This window comes from Glandiceps talaboti, chromosome 13 (genome assembly GCF_964340395.1).
Source record: "Glandiceps talaboti chromosome 13, keGlaTala1.1, whole genome shotgun sequence".
NCBI classification, from domain to species: Eukaryota; Metazoa; Hemichordata; class Enteropneusta; family Spengelidae; genus Glandiceps; species Glandiceps talaboti.
Window position 1 is genome coordinate 1,567,501 of NC_135561.1, and position 25,000 is coordinate 1,592,500.

At 33.7% G+C, this 25,000-nt stretch overlaps 1 protein-coding gene across 1 annotated transcript in view; it reads right to left on the reverse strand.

Annotated features, from left to right (window-relative positions):
• The window catches only part of LOC144444519 (glycine receptor subunit alpha-3-like), a 62,044-nt gene that overhangs the window by 11,259 nt on the left and 25,785 nt on the right, over positions 1-25,000 (reverse strand). Inside the window, exons 2-4 of the mRNA XM_078133962.1 lie at positions 15,701-15,801; positions 8,548-8,615; positions 1,966-2,183 (exon numbers count right to left, since the gene is read on the reverse strand). Coding sequence (XP_077990088.1) covers positions 1,966-2,183; positions 8,548-8,615; positions 15,701-15,801 — 387 coding nt within the window. The remainder of the gene's footprint in view (positions 1-1,965; positions 2,184-8,547; positions 8,616-15,700; positions 15,802-25,000) is intronic.

Below are 25,000 nucleotides of genomic sequence, written 5' to 3' on the forward strand. Positions count from 1 at the left end.
GTCATACATGTGATCAGCACATCACGTGCACTACTTCGAAAGTCACATGCTTCGGTTGGCAAAATATTACGACCAAATCAGAATATAGTTTATCACAAAACCACTAAAGTGGCACTAGCTTTGAAAATGTAAAATGTTATTAGTTACGGTTATCGGCGTGTAATCGATGCCATGGAAACCAAACTAACACAAGATTAAAACATATTAGTCAACTTATAAGGAATCCTGCCGCAAACATAAATTGTTTACCGTAAATTTGAAATGTAAACGTGTAAATCCGGTGGAATGACATTCAGGCAAGGAATGGAAGAGTATCAATAATTAAAACATAGTAGGCTGTCTTCTTGGTTGCACAAGGAAAACCACTAAAGCGCTGTATCTATGGTAACCTTGGACAACATATACAGTATATTGCATAGTAGAAATTTAAATCAAAATAACATGACGACGACAAATTAAACCGAATCACTAATAATTAATTAATTAAATAATTGATTGTTTTAACTTCAGATCGATCATACTACAGGCACTGACGGAAGTTGTCTAACGATGATACAGACGGAATGATTCCTTTGTAGTTAGAAACTATAAATCGGTGTCGTCATGCTGTAATTAGTTTGTAGACGACCATTCATGTACGTGCAGTTTCCATAGAAACCGATGTTGTAAACATTCATGCGTGCACTTCAACCCAAGGCTATGGATACAGGAAAGCAAAGTACAGAAAATTGTACGGTAATCGTTATTTGTAATCAATCAACTTGGAAGGAGAATGACGCGACTCTGTAGTAATTTAATTTTAAGTGAATCTGAACAAATGACAAAAATTACATGATTTCATACTAGAGTCTCTTAAAGCATGCATAGATGTGTATGTATAAAGCATGTCTTGACTTGGAATTCGGGAATTCAAAATAAAAAAATCTGGATTTAATTTGAAGGTGGTAATTTAAGTGTTCGAGTAGTCTGAACTAATATCCCTAGGTTCACTTGAAAGTCACTTATGGTGTAATTTTCGGTAATTTTACATTGGTAACGAACTGAAATCATTACTTAGTCAATCAAACATTCGCGTTAATGATGTGCATTATTTTACAATATCTGCCAAATCTGTATCAGTCTGGAAAGAAAGGTTTCAATGACATTCTATTTGTAAGAAAGGTAGATATATTCAAAAGTGTACTGAAGTGGTATAAATGGGTGTGGCTTTATTGTTTCATATCTAGAATCAGTACTCAACTATTGCAGAGTACGTCATGAGGTCTAGTTAGTGATTTTCTTCTTTGTTCCGATAATGAAATCGTGTTTTTTGGATTTATCAAGTTTTCGTTGTAGTAATTCTTCTTCTAGAAGTCGCAAGATTACATTAACTTAAACGTAAATGCTTGTCTCAGTGCATTCTATAAGATACGATAGAGTTTGAGTAACCCTTATCGGCAATCTTACCCTTTATACATCACTTACACGAGTTACATGGGGAATTACGATTATGAAAGAGGTTTCACATTTTACTGAAGATTTGCATGCTAACGATTCACATCTAGGCAGTTGGCTATGATCAAAGTGTTTTGTGTCACAAAACGAGAATACTTGTAGAGGTATATGGAAATGTATTGCGTATGGTTTTCAAAACCCAGACATGCCGGCTGTCAGCTAGTAATCGACTGGCCAATACAACTACTAGTATTACATGTAATAAGCTTACCCCACAACTTTACAGGTTATGTCGACAGAGTTTGACACGGATTCTCACATTTCTGAGAAACAAAACACTTGCATACAGTTTGTAAGATTCAAATATCTTTCATGCAGACTTTTTTGGAGATGCACCTGACATATTGTAGTTGATCTCCGTGTATGTACTGGGCATAATATCGCACGTCCAGTCTATCATTCTGTCTCTGTCCTATACTGTGCAACTCCGGGCTGTTTTATGAAACTGGTATTATACAATTTTAAACTTGCCTTGAACTTAGAAAAACGTCTCCATTAGGATATATCCTAAGTAATCTATTCTCTGTAGTAACGGAGTGCAAGAATCCCCGCTTTTCGTTCGGAAGAAAGAGATCAGGTTGCCATAGCAAATTGGCCGATTCTCCTTGTAGCACCATCGTTTCACTGCTGTTAAATTGTAACCGATTATCATTCCAACGTTGACGAAGAAATATTACTAGGCCATAATCCTGTTGGGTGAAGGAACATCGAATTAAGTTAATGATATGTAGAGTTGATAAAGGTAGTGATGTACGTCATAAAAGGTAATGATGTACGTCATAAAAGGTAGTGATGTACGTCATAAAAGGTAGTGATGTACGTCATAAAAGCAATCCAAGACATTCAATATTGTGGGATGATAATTCACATATATGTTACCTGCCGTCGTCCTCACTTTCGCTCTTGTAAATAAATTAAGCTTACCAACATATGTTTTAAAATTATTTAATATTATATCAGTGGATTGGCGTCTAGATGGTTGGATACACGCATGCCACACACATACATACATACATACATACATACATACATACATACATACATACATACATACACACATACATACACACACACATACACACACATACACATACATACATACATACATACATACATACATACATACATACATACATACATACATACATACATACATACATACATACATACATATACATAAAGTAATTTATATCATAACAATCGAGGCATACCACATTGGTATGATAGTCATAGTCATGTTAATTAATTGATTTAATCCAGAGCTTACTAGCAAATTTAATACATTCTTCTTGTCTCCACTGAATACTTGATTTCCTTATCAAATTGCTTTGCGTACCTTGGAATTGTAAAGCTGTTTTTGTCGTAAGAGCTATATTTCCCATGTGTATTTGTTGTTACACATGCAATCTTGTAAATTATCCTTAAAGGTTTTTCAACGCTCCAAAACTAGTACTTGAAAAGTACCCGCCCGACACACAAAAACACATCGTTAACGACTTATATAAGCTATGTATGCCAATTAACATTAATAGTAGAGTCATTGAAAACATGTTTTACAAGCAAACCTATTTGTCAAGGTATAACCTGGTCAACTTGGGAAATGTGTTCATGTTCTCGTCATCCCAGATGTAGATGTAATTCTTACCATTATTGCCATTTTCTTACATCATGATTAAATCAACAGTTTCAATTCACATTAGACAATTGTATATCCAAAGTGAACGTTTAAGATTAATTGGAATTATACCATCCACAAGCCAAGTTAAAAAAAAAGGAATATATACTCTGGTCGTTCTACGTCACAACAACGTGCGTCTATGTCATAACAACTCGTGTCTACGTCACTGGTTCTACTGTGTTCGAAATATGAGTCAAAACGTTCAATTTCTTTGGATATTATTGGCGCTGGTATAATTAATATAATGTTATTCCCCAATATTTTTCTTCTTTCAGTCGGAAAATACTCGTGACCTAAGGGTTGTCACCACGAGTCGCTTAGGTCATTATATTAGTATTTTCCTTGGCTGAACGAAGGCAAATATTGAGGAATAACATGCAATTATACTATATCCATTTCCAGGTAAGTTTGGACATTTTTTATAAAAAGTAAAATTGTCTTGGTTGTATCTCGTAAATAGTCTTTCACTGGGATATGACGTAGACGAAAGATATTGCTAAATGTACCAGCTTAATTTATTACTTAGTACTTTATCAATTCAACCGAATGCTGCCTGGATCAGCTCATGGGAAGATGTCATAAAATGCATGAGGTACAGTCATCATTTAGCGAGAATGCATGTCAATATAATGGGATGATATTTTTGTCAAGGACCAAGATGTTGTTTTTAGACGAATTCGAGTTAGGTGAATTTGCATACACAATTTAGTGCCTTGGCAGAATTCGAGGGAAGATGGTTCCCCAAAGACCATTACATCACAAACATTACTCTATACTATTCGCTAGGCACTATTTAATCTTAATTTCTGTAGACATTGTTATGACTAGTTTTAATAGTCTATATATCAACTCACTATTTATTATCTAGGTGAAGAGAATGGTTTGAACTCGTCATCTACTACTGCTATTAGTAGATCCATTAATGCAAAGATTGAATTTACTGCTACGTTTGACATCAACAAATTGCATTTCAAAGTGTTGACACTCTGTGATCTCCGGGGTCAGGATAGAGTTATCCATTATCTTTCTATCATCAGTAACTGTTAGACTTTTTTTAACGTCATTGATTTTCATACATTCCTACGTTCTTTATTCTTTTGCAAGCTATTGCCATTTTAGGCAGTTTTTTCAATTTTCTTTCGCGCAAACAATGTTTTGCCACTTCACTCATCATACATTTTTATTTAGATTGATGTTTTAACACATATCTCTATCACAAGCCTAACAATTAGGGTGAAAGCGTTGTTTGACCTCTGGACAATGTAAGGACAGCTCACTAAAAGTACGGTAAAATAAAGCTATTATTGCTCAGACATATCTCAACAACGAATATGTCATAATGACCCTTTGATTGATTTAGTTCTTGGGCAACTCATTATATTTGTCCATGAAATAATTCTATTTACATTAAACCGAATCATGTTGAATAGGTATTATCAGAGACAGGACTTGTGTACAGAATATTATCAGAGACATGACTAGTATACAGGATATTACTCATTGGTTTAAAATCTCTCTACTATAACACACAGAATAATTGAATAATTGCTTAATTACGAGACAAAATATTCATGAATCCCAACGGCTTACCTTCAGATAAACTCATTACAATTCATTATTTATCTAATACGTATACATGTCTGTTAGGTCACACGAGGTAATGGTAGACACCCGTTAGAACAATGGAGGTGAAGAAATTTCAATTTGATGACAATCACACGAAATTTGTGTTATGTGAAGTTATGGAATGTTCTTCAGGTATTTTACGACTTTGTTTCCTGGCGTGTCCTTCCCCTTTAATTGCATTTGTGATTTATAATAACTTGTTATGACCAGGAGTTGTTATAATTGGATTTGCATACACGACTGACATAATTGAGTAGTCATTATAGGGCTGAATAATGTTGTTTTTCAATAAAGCGAATAACAATTGTGTCTCAATGTTTTATTTGTGTTGTTCGTGTCATAAAACACGTCAAGACACGCCATGAATATTCATGAAAATACCCATTTACTGCAGTGGCGTTCCACTTTAAAATATCACATGCTTCATCTCCAACCATATTACTGTAACCATATGTGTCATTCACAATAATTATCAGCACCATCTTATATAATTCGTTACATTGTTCGTTATAATACAAACTGTTACACCCAATCACTACACTGTATACATTTTGAATGAAAGTATTACGTACGCCGTAGATTTTGCCAAATCTCAAAATATGTGGTACAAATTAAAAGTAATCGACACATCCCATACATTAAACCCTGACATATCATTATCACCACCATGATGGATAATAACTAAATGTCAACTACATTATAGACATCATGACTCTCTTCCATCTAGACAACTATTTTTAAAACTGAAACATTTGTTGTGTGAAGTAATGTAATTACGTGAGAGAATTTATTATTTGGCGGGAAAGTTCACAGTACTGAGGAATGTGTAGATATAATTCTCCAATATTTTCTTCTGTCAGCCAAAGAAAACACGAGGAAGCCTTGTCACTACGAGTCGGTAGACGAGTGGTAACAAAACCAGTAGGTCACAAGTATTTTCAGGCCGAATAAAGACAGATAGTACGGAATAATAGAATATACATCCAACAAACATGAAGCATGGAAAATATGGGTGAGGTGCAACATTTTAACTCATATTTCGAGCACTCCAGAACCAATGAAGTAGAAGAAAGTTGTTGTAACATAGAACGATCAGGGTATAAAACCATACTTTTGTTAGGACGCGTTCAATCAGGCTTGTGGAGTATACTAGAATTTGTCCACACCTATTTGTCAGTTAGACACAGACCTTTAAGTTGTGGCTTTAAAAGGAATGGAGAAGATAACTACTAGTTCTTATTTTATATTAAAGGATTAAATTTGAATGAAGCATACCATATACATTTCAGAATCGATTCCAAAACATGGTGTCAAATCAGTATATTGATATGAAAAATATATACAATTTATTACATTTATAAACTGATATGTCCCAACACAAAGTCAGTGAAGATATACATATTTCAACATGCATTACTAATTCATTTGAAATCTATTTGCCTCGGAAGTACATTTGGTGTAAACAGTCAATTAGGTCACACATGATTGGGTTGACTTTCACAGCGACTCTTGTGATTACTTCACAACCAAGCTACATACATACACTGAGAGCAGACATGAATGTGAACAGTATCTCATCAAGTAAACGTGAGCTTTTCAAACTTGTCTTGACTAATTGATTTGAATAAGTGCAATTGATAATATGTACATACTTTGGTGCAAAGTATTGTTTTACATGTCTATGCACTATCAATATGACACAATGTATTATTATCATTTTACATGTCACTGTACTATCAGTGTGAAATGATGTATTATTTTACATGTCTCTGTGCACTCAGTGTGATATAATGTATCATTTTACATGTCACTGTGCTATCAGTGTGATACGATGTATCATTTTACATGTCACTGTGCAATCAGTGTGATATAATGTATCATTTTACATGTCACTGTGCTATCAGTGTGATATAATGTATCATTGTACATGTATCTGTTCAATCAGTGATATACTATGTATCATATTTGATGTCTCTGTGCTGCCAGTGTGAAACGAAGTATCATTACCTCACGCTTCCATTAAAGGTGGTTATTGTATTGCGATGTCGGTGTCACAGTTTCCTCAAAAACGGATTGTTCAATTCCAACGATATTTAGTATACATATGTTAGAGTTATGACTAGAACTTGGCTTTGGCAAACATTTCCTGAATATTAATGTTATATTTACACGAATAACTATTTTCATTAACAATTTCGAATGCAAGGATATAATTTCAAATAACTCTTATATGCACTGACGATAACAAAGTAGTTCATACATTCTCTATAACCGGTTGATGTAGTTTGTAATTTTCACGAGTCATTTGCTCAATTAATGATTCGAAATTTACAAATTAACTGAGATAACATGCATGGTAGCTAAGAATTACACAGTCTGATAATTAATGGGTGAAGAAACTAATCAAAAGGCTTTACTGAAGGCATTCAGTTTACATCTAGTAGTAGATGTCTCGTGTGTTATCAATGTGATACAGTCTATCATTCTACAGGTCTGCCATGAGGATATGTATCTAGTTATGTAAGTAATTGCCAAGGTCAGTGCGAAAAAGCAGCATAAAGAAAAGAAACACTAGGCATAATAAACTAGGCCTGACATCTTTCGATCTAATTACTGCAAAAAGTTGCTGACTTTATTAAAAGGAACAGGTAATATGGTTTTGTAATTCTCTTTCGCGTACATACGTAATCCCATTCATTATTATGAAAATACTAATCCTCTTGCAAAAAGTCGGTGATATTTTGGTAACGCGTTCTTCGGATTTGTCATATGATATTAAATTTAGTATTTTTTGTGTGTTAATACCATCCTAAGTAATTATTGAAAGTACATGTACTTCTCATAATATTCAATATCAAATCTTATATTTTCTTCTTACCCTTCTATGTTCCAATGTCTGGATTCTCTATAATCCTCTTACTACATTACGAAATAACAACAAATTGACAAATATTTGCTAATATCGTAATTTTACTTCAACCATACGTTTGACTGTATTTTCTGCGATTGGAAATGTCATTCTACCTTGTATAATCTATAATGTGTGTTTTTCAGCATAGTCTAAGTTCGAGTCACTATAATACTCTGATGAACGAAATTGAAAACATGTGTGCTACAATAACCAATATCTAACAAATGATATGTTCTCGTGCGATGCGAGAGCTGAATCGACGAGATTCAATATGGCGTCGTCTATGTACGGTCTGGTTATCGAATCTCCACGTTCATAGCTGCATGATCTGGGCACCTATTCCATATGTATTATATGACTATAAAGGAACTGGTAATATTGCCCATATTTTTGTAATTCTCTTTGGCGTTCATATGTCATCCTATTCACTTTGTGAAAATACTCACCATAATCTAAGCATTAACTTTAGGGATATTATTGTACCTAAACTATCTTTCTTGTTTACCCTTGTTATGTAAAACATATTATGATTTGATATAACTTGAACCTAGATCCCTACATCACCATGACAATGTAACAAAACACTGCAGGTCGATGCAGAAGATTGCAGCATATATATATATATATGATCGATCGATGGAGAGATTATTGCATTGATTGATCCGTTCAAATCCTAGTACATTCGTATTGTATATACAACATATTGCCATCTAGAAGATTAAGCATAAAGTATATGTATATTTCATTAAACGAATTAATCACCATTCTCAAGGATTAGATGTGTTTGCAAATGTCATTATCATGAACACCACATGTATGTGTATTCCAATTTACTCACCATTGTTGCTTCCTTTATAGAGTCAAAATCACTGACGTAAATATCTATGGTAACATTGGTTGGTGGACCTGAAAATTATTGGGAAATCATTGCATGAATTAGAATCCTTGAAGAGTGTATCGTCTGCATATACAAGTAAAAACAAAGAAACGAAACAGAAGGCTTCAGGGAAAGACAAGTCTGACACAGCAGAGTCAGGGATGAAAAACAAAACAGTCTTCCATTATATGTTCGTTTGACTTCCACTGTTAGCAGATGAATGGTGGTACCGATGGTTTATAATGTGAAAACACAAACCGATTATTATTAAATTATTTCTTTCCCTACGCAATGCCTCTCAACCAGTACTCAGAATATAGGTAGTTTGGTTAACTCCAATAATAGACATGGGTGTAGCTTCATTATCTGTGCTGAAAAGGGGTTCCGAAAGATACCATATGGAATCGTCCATTTTCCACATAAAAGACAATAATTTAAAAGCGAAAGCTTTGGGGTATATGTGGTTCTAAAAGTAGCTTACTAAAGTATGTTTGATAACTTTGACTACTGAATAACAGCCACGGTCGAGCTTATCAAGATAGCAATTATGCAAATTTAATTCAGATGATCGTTGTTTTCATTTTGTGCCAGGTTAGAAATAAAACCGAACGGCAGTGGTACGTATTTACGAATGCTCCTAATGATCTAGATCTCAGGGCATAGCCAATGTGTTATGGGACCATGTCACAAATGTACATAACAATCTGCATTGGTTCTAATATTACTTCCATAACGACGGTACTTTAATTTTGAAAACCATTACGTGTTACGACTTGTAGTCTAAGAGTTACATTTCATTTAATTACGTAAATGCTCTACGTATAGTAGGTTTTTATCAAACAAAAAATTCACATCCAACAGAAATAGGATACATTTCAGATGAAACAATTAACACGCGATTGATCTGGTCAGAAGGATTAATGTGAAAATCTATTAAGCAAATCGCCTTACAGGTATCAAATTGCTCTCCAGCCACATCACATTATATTGAATATTCGAGAGCAATCTAAGTTGTACTAATTTCCGGACATTGATAGCGGAACCTGGTAAATATATAATTATAGCTTTTCTCGTTGTAGCTGGTAACGTTCCAGGAGTAAGAGTAGAATGGTATATTGGTGTCTATTTTCCTCACAGCTATTTATGACGTGTGTGAAAGATCCATATTGTAGAAGAGATGTTATGCGAATGAGATTCCGTAAATTTATATTCATTTCATCATTCCCAGGTACCTACATATATTTGATATATATGATAATCAATTCTACCGAATGAATATTACAGGTCATGAATACTTCATTTTTACATTGATGATAATATATGGATGTATTAAGGAGAAGTAAGCCAAATTCATGTGCGCACTTCATCTGCACATAATCCAATATAATAGGCAATTTGCTTAAATAGTATATTTTGGTCTTCCTGGCTAAATAATGGACTAAATATTGTGGGTGTGCAAAATAAGGTTGAAACGACAAATCTAGTGGGTCCATTTATCTCTTACGAGAGTCTAGATTGTTTAACTCGTCCAAGTCTTTTGTTAGCCCGAGATGTAATATTCTGCCATTCCGAAAAGTTGAGCATATTTTAGACTCCCTATGTTAGCAGAAATTCAAACAAAAGGGCTTGTTTGAACTGATATTGATCTTTCTGTCCACTTGAAAGTACTGTACTTGCTTTGCTGCAATTTGACAATGAGTAAGATGGCCTATCAATTTCTTTGCATTTTCAAACTCATCATTTAAAATGCCTTCCAATTCAAACTACAATATGTCAAAAAATTGTATCCATTTTAGAGAAAATTTTGTAGACATTCAGAAATTTACTTTTTTCTCCATACCTTGGAGTTTTCAAATCTACAGGTAAATTTATGTTGCCATGACAACTTTCACCAAAACTTACTTATAGTATTATTCTTACTAACTTAATCGCAAAAATATCGAAATCAATTATTTTTTACTAAATGTTATGGCATCTTTTACTATAATTTAGTTGTGTACGAACAATTTATGAGTTTTAATGATCTATTTAAATTAAGTGTTGCTATGGAAACAATTACGATGTCTCCTGTTTACAATCCAAAGTTTCATTGCCTCTAATATAATCAGGTAGGTTTCCTTGGGATCATGATATTTGCAACTAGAATTTATAATCTCACATTTACTCTGAAGTTTCCATTTATCAGAATGAGAGTCATTAAAATCGGCGATTATAATAACCATACGGGGCGAGATCAGTTCAATGTAGGATATAAAAAACCCAAATATTTTTAGTTTGGGGGTGGGAGGTTGAACCATTTCAGTTCTCTTCCTCCAAGAACTATTTTGGTTTTTTTAATAAATGGATCTGTTTTGTACCCCCTCAATACAAAAGTTTTGTTTTATCCTGCATTAATTTTTGATCTCGTCCTTTAAGGGATAATACAATGGGATTACTAGCCACCTTGTCATTGTATTCATTGCAATCTCCATATCATAAATTTAGATTACACAATAATTTTTCAATGGTGTCCTCGGTTTTTTTTCAAGGACAGTGAAAGTGTCAAAATACTTGTTTTCACACATACAGCAAAATTGCCATCCCTTGAATTAATTGTTTCATCAATGACCTCACTCACATTCGCGATTTTCCGTATTTCTAATATCATTTTCTCTATATTTCAAATAAAGTTTTAAATATTGTTTCCTCTCACTATTTTTCCACCAAATTCCTACTGTTATCATCGTCTTATCAGAGTTTACCAGCTTTGCATTAATTAGTAGACTGTTAATGCTAGAACAAACTCATGGGATAATTGCCCAAATTAATAACATATTGCGCAGTCAGTGTAAACATCTACTGATACGACTGCCGTTGTTTTCAGTAGAGATGTGACCCAGTTAAAGAGGTTAATACAGAAAGGGCCTAATGACGAATATATTCATGTATACTTAATCCAAGGAATAAGCTTAAGGATGTTATAAGTCGTTCCTCGGAGTTTCACGCCTCCTCGGCAACCATTAGGCGACTGATAAATTGAGATTGACAAGCTCAATATGTACACGTAAATGTTTATATATATATATATATATATATATATATATATATATATATATATATATATATATATATATATATATATATATATATATATATATGTGTGTGTGTGTGTGTGTGTGTGTGTGTGTATGTATGTGTGTATGTATGTATGTATGTATGTATGTATGTATGTATGTATGTATGTATAGATAGATAGATAAATATATAGATAGATAGATATATAGATAGATAGATAGATAGATATTATTAGACAAATTTATATATTGATGAATATATTGTATAATTGAGATATTGACCCTTGTTGTGTGAAAATAACAGTGTTACGTTGTTTATCGATTCTCGTCTTATATGTTGTCGTTTTTTAAAAAAAATATTGGACTTAAATATTTTCACTTGTTGGTGAGAATAGACTTGATTGACGGCTGGGGTATAAATGGATTACCAAGGATTTCAACTAACGAAGTTCTCATAATCTTTGACGGAATCATGTAATGTAATGTAATGTAGTTATAATTAATGATGTCCAGTGTAATATTTAAGTCATGTCTATGATAATATGAAATAATCTAGGCTTGCATATCGGCCAGAAAACATAAATGTACTGTAGACGGCGTTCAGCTTGTCAGATTATAAACAGTAAGGGCGTGTTTACCTTGAATCGACAAGTGACTGTTCTGTATTTAAATGGATTGATTAACTTCTTATTTAAAACAAACACTGGCCAGGCATTGCAGGGACGTTCATATTTGTATAAGATACCTGTATGTGTACCAAACTTGATGGATGGACTTGGGCAAATGTTGTTTAGTGTGTCGAGGAGTTAACGTTGTGTGCTATGTTAGTACCTGGATATAATTCAACTCAGAGTCTGACTGTTATTTTATACTCTTTACCGGTAATAAAACTCTACATATCTTAAATTGCGTTCATGTGATATCATCATACCGCCATTTATACCATACATTACCAGGGTCACTGAACACAAAAATATGACATATTAGCATCGCTGAGCGTGTTTTATTCACATGTGTCTAGAAGGAAATATTCAGTAGGTACGCCAACGAGCATCGTCGAGTATTCAACGGTACATGCCGCCTTAATAACAGCTTGACTATTCTATGCTTGTGAGGTTGTTCCGAAATAACTAAAATGACTTTTGCTTAACATTTATCGAATCGAATTATCGAATTTATTCGAATCGTTATTCTTTTCCTCAATGGCGATTATTTTCATTTTTGATATTTGTAAAGCAATTTCAAATAATACGTCACCAGGCAATGAACTTCTTGTGCGAACATGTATAGTTGTCGGCACGTTCACTACATTAAATATGCCATGTTGAGACATGTGAATAATGAGACTGTTTCATTTTATGGAACCCTTTTGAAAACCATTTTGATAAAACGAGGTCGCTTTACCGAAAATGTCGAAAACGATTGATAAATAATGTTTATGTCAATGACTTTTACCCCCCCCCCAAAAAAAAAATGAATAAATAAATATTTGACAAAAAAGCTACAGCAAGAAAGTTTAATAGGATGTCCCTGACGGGAATGTGCTTTGTACCGAGAACATTTAGTATGTACATGTATCATCAGACTAACTGTAATCGATATGATGAAGTGCATTTGGTGCTTTAATTCACAATGTTACCCAAGCACACTCATTACTACTCTAAAAGTACTGTAGGCTGTGATATTCCCAAATTTAATTATTCGGGTTCCCTTTATAAGTACCAACACCGATGGAGTACGGGGTTTGAAGAATCCAGTATCATTATAGCTGTTTCATGTGAATTTTAAAAAAGAAATTTCATTTGATTGCCATGCAATATTCATATTCTGAATAACAATACAAATATATATTTATATCAATTGCATTCATATAATATGTGGCTCTGTGTCTGATTAGCAATTCTGCATACTAGTATCTTGTTAGCGAGTCTAGTCTACACGCAGCTGGTGATAAAAGTATGAAGTGATAAACACATAACCCTATTATCATATAAATATCGATAACGTTATATTGATGTGATATCAGCTTAATATGTTGACACTTCTTGCAGTGTTCAATTAATAGATACTATTAACCTTTTATTCATAGTACATAGGTCAAATACTTAAATGACTGTGGGAATGTTACCTACTGTGTGTGGTAAGCGCAAACAGGATGTAGTGTTTTTGCCTGTACATACATACATATGTATGTATCTTTTTCGTCTACATTCACTGTTTGTACATCTACATCACTACTGGATATCAGTAAGATTTCAGTATCTTAGGATATAAATGCATTGTCATCCATCATACAAAAAGCGAAAACAAACACATTGTCATTATGAGCTAAGAGACCAGTGTATGCTTATGACAGTGACTTGAGATTGACCACGTGCCGTTTCCACATACATTGCTTCGGCACCAAAAGCCCGATGACTCTCCGCAATGCAAAGGTCTTGCTTGCAATAGATAGGGCATTTTACTCTTGTATGTGACAAAGTCTTCAACTACCGGTTGTATTGATCAGATAACACCTATCTCGTGTAAACTGTAAAGATGGGTTGCAAGGCTGTAAAACAAGTGGCCACAATGGCTCTGATCTGAGCTAAAGTAACAGTGCTTAGCTTTTTGAGTACATTAAATTTTATCAAACATTTTAAATTAAGACCGTTTGATGAACGTGCATTATATTGCACTCGCCATAGTTAAGTACAAAATTATGTAGCATACGTAAATCATTTTAGAAATGAAAGAAAATAGATGAAAAAAAACACAATAAATAAATAAATGGAGAGGTATGTGCACTGAATTAAAAGCCCCCATAGGCATTTTTGTTTCAGAATAAGAAACAATATCATTAATCCCTTGAGGGGGAAATTTTATTACAAGTCCAGACAGAACTCGCCGTTAAGAGATGGGTGTGTCAATGGATGTAAATATTCTGTACCACTCGCGTGTTATAAAATAATGCAATTATTACATTAATCACAGAACAGAAAGTCGTGACCTAATAGTACTAGATTTATTATGGTACAAAATAGTGTAATTGATCTTAACTGACAATATTGCCTTGAAAGATAACATTGTGCAACTTACGTGTTATTACGAAATTTGTTAATATTTATTAACCCCGTTTTGTTCATTAAACTTGGTGTTACAAGATGTATTTTACCATTAGGAATAAATTGAAGTAAATTGAAGAAAACAATGAAAACTCTTCTTTCTTTAAAAAAATATATAAACCGTCTCAGAGGTGTGCTGCAATTTGGAAAGTAGTACAGCTACCACATGGATTTTGATTTATGGATAACGATATGTTTTTTCCACTCTTTTAATACAACCGTAGAGTGTTTCCTTATAGCGCTTTATAAATGTTATTGATATCAGGAATAAAACAGATATAAAACGATCAGGTCCAATATGGACTTCCAAGATAACCTTAAGAAGTATTGAATGATCTCAAATATTAGTTATTTATAGATTTGACATTGATCGATGTCCAAGAATATAATGAAAATATTTCTATATTATGTTTCGGCTTAATATATTTTAATTTATATTATTCCACTTATGTACCAGTCGAATTTTTAAAAATCCAACATATTACGATCAGGTTATTTCAGAACTGTAACACATGTTCTACGATAAATAAGGGTACAAGCTTCATACATCGTTGAACAAACTGCTCGACTAATAATACAAATTGAGTGGACAGGTTGTATACAGTTTCACTCCTGATTATTATGCAACATGACATAAGAGCTAGAAAATGTGCAATAATAAACTCAGTCTTAATTTCGCAGATTTAAATTTTATATTAATATAATACTGGTTTTAACAAAATATGCCTATTAATACAAGTATTCTCAAAACAAATAATAATGTCAAAGGACATTTCAACAACTGAAAAGACGTAATCTTTTGAAAAGATAATAATCAATCAATATACATTATCTTGAATTTGCATAATTGAGTTTACTCAGGACAGTTTTGAAAAGGATAGAAAGATGTATGCATTTTATAAATAACAAGAATCCAGATGACACGGCTTGAATAATATGACACAAAGCGCAACATACCTCTCATGTTTGGTCTGAACTTCTTGTCATAGTTTTTCATCAAGTCATTCAAAACCTGGTCAGGGTGATGCTCATTGTCTCCAGTGTTGTTGACCTGTACACTGTAAACGCAAAGACATGAAATAATTACTTCCAACACAAGCACACAAGAACATTGGAATAACCTGTTCGCCATGATGTGTGCTATTCGCAGCGGATGGAAGTGACTGTTATCATACAGTCAGCAATCGATCAACTGGGCAGCTTCAATGAACATGATGTGATACTACACCAAGTGCTAAAGATACATTAAACATTGCATACCGCATGGTGGCGTTGTTTATGATATCGTTCACATCAATCATTATTCATGTTTATAGAATCAGATAAATATTTTCCGTCGTGATGTTTAGAAATTCATGGACAAGCTAAGATACTCTTTAAAAAGTTATGAATAATTGAAGAATACAGGAAATTATGAAAACAAGGTTATGTTTTGGGGAGTACACAACTGTACCTTTAATACGTACGTACATACATACATACATACATACATACATACATACATACATACATACATACATACATACATACATACATACCATACATACCATACACACACACATACATACATACATACATACATACATACATACATACATACATGCATACATACATACATACATACATACATACATACATACATACATACATACATACATACATACATACATACATACATACATAAATACATACATACATACATAAATACATACATACATACATACATACATACATACATACATACATACATACATACATACACACACACACACACACACATAAAGTATCGGCAATTATTATTACATTTGTCATTTGCGTAATTGTGTGAATGTTTTTTACACTTCGTATCAAGTCAATGACGAACTCTTAATAAACGTTATCTCCAAATGTAGCAAGATTACGATCATTCTACTATTTTTGAAATGGATACGAAATGGTCGCTCTGACGTCATCTTTTCCTGCTATCAATGTGCTTGCATTATTCGACTTGTCACATGGTTCATTGACCATATTATTAGTGTGATCATTTCCTATAACACATGGTCCATTGACCATACTAGTAGTGTGATCATTTCCTATAACACACACAAGCAAGTGTACCTCTTAAAACCTTTACGATTTTGAAATAGTTACGATTTCAGTATAACTTCAGGCAAATCGTTTTTAAATGATTTTATGCCATTATTCACAAGGTATGCAGTATAAGCATTATAGGCTGATCGTAGGGCATATAATCTCGAACTAGGGGTCAATGAATCGTCCGACAGCTATAGAAAAACCATCTGCCCACGGAATGCCGACTTATTTCATGACGCAATATATACATATACACATTATTTGAGTGAGTTTCATCTGTATATAGTTATTTGGTATTCAACATAAAAAGCCGTAGCATCATGTATTGATCTTCATTAATTTAGTAAACCGATTCGGAAGTTGGTGACCCATAGGCAGGGTCGCTGTGAATTCAAATTTGGATCATTTAGGTTGAAAGGCTAATAGGTTAATAAGTACGGCTTCTCATCTGCCTTGAGGAATAGAAAGGTACACATCAGAACGGCCCACGGAATCTACCAGTTGACACGTTAGCTCAGTTGGCTAAAACACTCTTGCTACACGTGTTACTTTTCATTCCTCAGTTTCATTTATATATATATAGGGTTACATTTCGACAAACAATGACACTCAATCACCTGGCCTTAATAGACATATTTTGTCATAATATATACATAAAAATCAACTTTCTTCACTTAATACTGCAATAACACCTACAAGCGTTAAGTTCTTTTTTAAAAAGCTCATAAAAGGGACAAAGCATAATATTAATCCAGACTTTAGTAATGTAATTACATTTAATTGCGTATATGTGTTACTATTGTGATTATTTATTATGACGGACATCATTAATGCCAATCACATTCACTACATTGATTGTTGTATATCATTACACATATTGATTTTGTTAAACAGGATTTGAAATACCAATTTTATCTTTAATGCGACACCAATTATTTTGAAGTGGTGATAACAATCCCAATGATTGAAATTAGACTGCATTGATTCCTATTCTAGTGGTACGATAGGGAGGAAATAGAATGACGATAGGAAATATTTGCATTAACGCGATATCTCAATATGCATACGTTTTGAAGTGCTCAATGACAGCAGTTATTTATTAAAAACAGGATTTAAGACACGTATCATTTTCCTTCAAAATACATCACTTAACTTTCGTCCTCACCTCACTGTCTCATCTGTAAAATTTAAATGATAAATTGCAGAGCTTTTACACGAACGTCGTTTATTGAACGAGAACATAGTGAAGCAAATTGGCCTTAGCATATGTCTTGTTGTGTATAAGCAGATGCCATTGTGTTAACAGTGTTTGAGCAATAGCATGTTTGATTGAGTGTCAGCGGGGTGAAGTTTTTTGAATGGAAATGTTTCCTACAAAACGTTGAACCGTACGTGATATAAAAGACATTTATTTCTCTTTTATATCATAAAATATAGACCTGGACATTTGAACTTAATTCAGTTAACGGATAATTGTTCTTTACACTTTGAAATACTATATTCTTTTAGGACGCAAAACCAGCAAAAGAAATGTGAAATTGACCAAACCAAATACTTTACATATGCTTGGCTTTATCCTGCTGATTCCCCTAACAGAAATTGCATATCGTTTGCATATAAACATACGGGTTTCCATAGATAATGCATATAGATGAAACTACTTCATTTGCATAATCATTACTTACAGTCTGTTATTATAGTTATTTATTCATAAAGCAAATAAAAAACCGTAAATTAATATTTTCAAACACAATATGTTATCAATGAGGGTAACTAGTTACAACAACCATACAGACTACTTCTTGGTTAAAAATTGAGGAAAAGCAATATGTATAAGTTATGTTATTTTTACTAATGCATCATGACACATTACGATTCACGAATACTACCATTTTGAGTAAAAGTTTTGGCAATACGCAATATTTAATGACAGCACCAGAAATGCATACTTTCCTTACCATACTGATATATGATGATATTAATTTGAAAGCCCAAAACTGTTTTTTTTTTTTTTTTTACAAATCACCCATTTTCCATCATAATAGTTCGGGCAGGACAATCCTAGTAATTATTAAATGATTATCTTTTAAGAATGACGTCACAGATATAGTTTATAGTCTTTCACAAATATATCAAAATGCATATTACAATGGAGATAAACGTTTATGTCAAAAGTATTACAAAACGTTTGATGACAACACAATGGTACAACAGTGTAAGATCATTAGTCTGATGCGATGACATCTGTTACGTGTATGTTTAGGGAGATTCTGTAACGTCGACGAGCACAAATATGACTATGTTTGTATTTTACGGATATGCGTGGAATGTAAATAAAGGCAAAAGAGACAATTTCATTACCATCGTAATAAGAACATTCTACACACAAAAGATTTGGTACATGGGAACGAGATGTCTATGTTATGAAGTATATTTAAGAACTACTCTTTTTACTTTAAAAGGTTTTAATAGTTTTGGAAAAATACAGAGATTACAAAGGAATGGTATGTTATCAATACTGAAATGTTTTGGTAGCATATAGTTTAAGGCTGTAAGACTTGCAATGTTTATTCTTAATTTTAATAATGGTGGCATTTTGCTGTGTGCAAAGACAGCATCTTGAAAGCAGATCTATTCATCAAATAGTAGAGGATATATTGACCAAATAGTAGTAGAAGATATATTTTATATCAACTTTAAGAAGATATGTTGAAATGTTGATTGTCAGCGATATTGTATACATCGGCAATGAAACATAGGTTAGTTAAAAATTGATTATACTCGAATGGCATCTTATAATGACAAATAGAAGTTGGGCATTTTTCGTCCTCAGAGACTTTCTATAAGACGACGCATGTCTACTGAACAGTACGACTATGTGATCTATAAAACGTCAAAATAGTTTTAGCATTAATGGTAACTTTAATGGTATAGTTAATTTATTGATGATGTTTTCGAATGTGAAGGAAGTATCCTATTTTAACACGTTGCATTTGTAATTCACTAATTACATTTGATAAGTTATAGCACATCATTCATTCCCATATTCTAGCACTATCTAGACATCGACACACCCCACAGAGACATTTATATTTATTTTGATCGATTGAATAATAGTAGCAAGGTCATTACGTATGGCAACAAATCCATGGAAACTGTTGCAGTATATATGTTTTCAAACAAACAAACAAACAAACAAACAAACAAACAAACAAACAAACAAACAAACAAACAAACAAACAAACAGAAAAAAAACCGGGTTTTTTTAAGGACTCCGCTTCTCCAAACACAAAATTTAACTTAGAGTTTTGGATGTAAAAATCTAAAATAGGGTTGATCACGTATACAGTATCCTGTCCGTGTGATAAAACTCTTTAGAAGAACGCTTGCTATGCCATCAAATGACTATATGGATTTTTTTACGTTTGGAAGGTTGATCATTTTGTTGATCATGTCCAGTTCCAAAATGTCATTGCAGAGACTTGGGATGCTCTTTAAAGACCTGGACTAGACTAGAGATCACGCAATCACTGAGTTAAATAAAAGATACAAAATAATTTACGTACGCATTTTCTTGATTGCGTCATCACCAACATTTTCACTCACGTTTTCTAGACTGATGTATATGGCTATCGTTAATGCTTAATAATCGATTGGGGTTCACCTTTGTTTAAGTATTTTACGTATTTTATGATATTGTGGAAAGTTGGATAAAATCAATAATGGGGATTTTAAACCGATGTTACATGTATCAGTACTTGAACTGTGAGTTTTCACTCATTTTTATGTCAAATGAAAATATACATTCCACGAAGGAAATATTTTCGCAGACAGCAGTCTGTAAAAATTGAACAAAGATTTCGCCTACGGCTGTAATGCAAATAATGCATATTGTATGCCAGCACCGTACATTAGTCTTGACGGTCATTTCCGGGAGCTTAGTTGGCGATCAAATTACTTGTCATTATTACATCATAAGCGTGTGTTTTGTTGTTTACATCAGTAAATGCAATACTTTGTATTAGTTTAAGTAAGTAAAGTCGAGAACATACCTGTGACTAGAAATTAATGATGTACCGTAAACAGATATTCATTTTACCACTCTAAGCATTTTTACTCGCCCACAAACGGAAAATGGTAAGTATGTAACCTGTCTGTTTATTTGTATCATCATTTCTCAAAAGCGGCTGACACAGTTCGGCGAGAACTAATGAATTTGGGGGCGACATCTGTTTGAGACAATTAACACAAGTTAGTTTAAACAGTATCAGATCAGGTTAGTTGATTTAATGATAGATGTCAACACTTTACTCCAGTTGCTTTATGTGTCTGTATTATCCACCCATCCCTCCTTCCATTCACCTACCCACCTACCCACCGATCCATCCATCCATCCATCCATATATCTGTAGATGTGAATTGGGTGTGCAATTCTAATAACAAAGTTATTAATAATTCCTAATAAATAGCTTTGTACAATCATTATATTGAAGCTAGCCTAAATATTGTCAAAACACGTCAGAGTTTTGAATAATTTATCAAAACTATATTAAATCCCAATAAAGGTAGGTATTAAATGTATTGATTGTTCGTGGGCTTCCATCGTAGTCTGCACACATGGAGCTCAGGCTCAGTTAGCTTTGTTTACAAATACAAACAAACAAGTAAACAAACAACATGCAAACAAATAAATAAACAAGTAAACAAAAACATAAACAAATAAACCGATAAATGAGTAGATAAATACATGAACAAACAAACAAACAAACAAACAAACACGACCTATGTTTCTTGTTTACTTGTTTATTTATTTGTTTGTATTTTGTTTGTTTACTTGTTTGTATTTGTAAACAAAACTAACTGAGGCTGAACTCCCTGTGGTCTGCATACACCGTGTAGTGTATTTAGCACTTTGTGTCTGATTACTGATCAAATATTTAGCAGTTGATAATGAATTCTCTTTATCATCGTTTACATTTATCAAATATTGATGGAAGAGGCAATGATCTGTATATCCACGCTAGCTTCATTCCGTAATGCTTTATAGCTCCGCACCAGTCATTCGAAAAGGAATAGCCTGGTAGTTCTTGATCACTGTTTACAAATTAACATATATAATTCTAACAAAACGTTGCCAAATTATGCAAGTGAAAATAAACAGCATTATATGTACACAATATGGTGGAATTGTTGCCTAAATGATTAGAATTAATAACCATAAGTATCCTTTTTGGTCAAAATGTGAAAAAGAACATTTTGAAAGACGAAGTAGCCAAGAATTATGGCTAAGATTCAATTAGGCCAATGTGACATTAACTTTTGGTTTTACAGTTGTACTGTGTAGCCTCTAAATGCGTGTATTTAAAGAGACATTGTTTTCATCTTACTACATGTTTAAAAGTGGTTACCATAGGTTAATGACGTTGGTAAATAATACTACTCTGGCAACGGAGATCTCGGTTGTCTAATATAGACACAGACGACTAAAACTACCCTTGCGACATGTAGGCATAGGCTATTGAATGGCCGTTAGTTTATTGTACTAAACGGCGGAGTGACATTTGCGATGACTTGCATGATCTTGCAGTGTACGGCCGGGACTTCTGATGACGTGCATGATCTTGCAGTGTACGGCCGGGACTTCTGATGACGTGCATGATCTTGCAGTGTACGGCCGGGACTTCTGATAACGTGCATGATCTTGCAGTGTATGGGACTTCTGATGACGCGCATGATCTTGCAGTGTACGGGACTTCTGTTGACTTTCATGATCTTGCAGTGTACATTTTTTGGGACTTCAGATCTGTTGACTTGCAGTGTGTGGGGCGGGGGGGGGGGGGGGTATAACGCTACCATAAACTCAAAGCAATAATTTGTTATAATGTTGTCTTTCAGAAATCTAGCATTTCGACACAAGGACTCCTTTATCTTTACCACTAACGTGATACTATACAAATTGAAATACGGGATAATGAGACGGTCAGATAGTGATGTCAAAAATAAGGCAATTATATAATGCGTTAAAATGGTAAATAAATAAATTGATAAATATAATACTTTTTGTGAAGGGTCAAAATATCAGAGGGGATGGAAATTCTGTAATTGATGTAGTCAGCTACACAACTGTGAAACGTAGAGCCCCTAAATCGTTATTAAAACAATGACTATGTATATCAATATGTCCGTCATTCTCTGCGAACGAGGTTAATAACAAAGTCAACTTATTTGATTGTACATGGAAGTACACATTTGTTGACATCGCGTTGTCCAAGAATATACCCGGAGGATGAAACCTAAATTATTTCGTCTGATATCCCCTTTATCGCTTCACTCGAGGTTTATTCCCGGTAGTAGATTGGTTGATGAAAAGAAAAAAAATAGTGGATCTAACGCTTATTGAATTGATTTCACTATTAATTGTTATTGACGCCATGTTTTAAGTCCATTACTGTGAAATCACATCGATTAACGAGTAATGAAAGGGTAGATTCAGTAATCAACATTTTGGCATATATCTCTGACGTGCTATGAAAAGTAATTGTGTCGTACCCAATTTGTGGTTGTCAGTCAAACATGCCTTCAGGACTCCCTGGTCTCCATTCTAGTTGACAGCTATGTTAATTAGATCTATGAATAGAATGCCTATTATAATAACAATTAATTGTCCACAGATGTGTGTGTCACCATATTCATACTGGAATTATTATTCATGTATGAGTCAGTACTGTATCTTACAGTACAAGCCTGTATGGTTGTGAGGAGAGAAAGACGACAGACGCTGTAACATGATATCGGAGAACGATCACATACAGGTTTTCACCCCCCAACCCAACCACCTACCCACCCCTCTTAAAAATTTACTATTTTTACCGTCATCGCTGCGTCTATGTATGTATGTATGTGTGTATGTATGTATGTATGTATGTATGTATGTATGGATGGATGGATGGATGGATGGATGGATGGATGTGTGTGTGTGTGTGTGTATGTGTGTGTGTATGTATGTATGCATGCATGTATGTATGTATGTATGTATGTATGTATGTATGTATGTATGTATGTATGTATGTATGTATGTATGTATGTATGTATGTATGCCTGCCTGTCTGTCTGTCTGTCTGTCTGTCTGTCTGTCTGTCTGTCTGTCTGTCTGTCTGTCTGTCTGTCTGTCTGTCTGCCTGTGTATGTGTCTGTGTCTGTGTATGAGTCTTTGTGTGCTTTTGTGCATGGGTTTGTGTGCATGAATGTTAACTCTAAATTTGTCCCTAAATTGTTTATTCAAATTTTCCGTATTAGAATCGAAAGAACCGATTCGTTATTAAAAGAGAAGAGAAGGTGTGGGCCTCAACGACAATCTTAGAACGGTTTGACACAAGTATTTCTTGAGTGACTCTTATTGAATGCCAGTAACTTTAGCGGCTCTAAATTAGTGTTTAAGCCTATTTGAGAAATGTTGACTATGAAACCACATTATCAGACAAGTGGGAATGTAACGAGCCTATCCAAGTACCTTTACAGTCCATTCGGTAATGATATCATTACAAAAGAAAATTAACCAGAATATCAGAGTGTGGTTTAGTTTAAACATTTCGATATTCAAGGCGATCGTCCAGCCTTCCGTTTCTATTGTGTAGTATTCAATAACAGAACTTTGCAAGCATTACCTGTTTTGTTCTGTTAAACCAGGAAATGGCATTTCAAGTTACGCCTTCCTGCTGTCGGCTTTTGTCGAAGTCTTCAAAATATGCAAAGAATGTCAAAAGGCAAAGATTGTGAAAGAGGCACAGTTCATCGCTGAAAATGTTGTGTGGTATATTTATTTCATAGTTTCATAGGCCAAATTGTTATATCTTATTGATAACTTGGAGATCTGTAGCATCACAAGTATATAGGCAAACTAAATTACATTAATTTTGAATTCACTCAGAAATTGTCATTCAAATCAGGAAAGTGAGAGACAGCACGTACATATGGATATCGAATATATCCGTTTGAAAGTGGAATTACAACGTAGGTAATGCTTCATATAAAACAAAAATAGCTCTGGAGAATGTTTAGATATATGGTCTATTTTTCTTTACTACTGATAACATACCGTAATATATAATATTTCAAGGTTGATGAATAGTTATGTCAAACTAACTACAGGGTAAAAACACGAATTGTACCCTCGGCAAGATG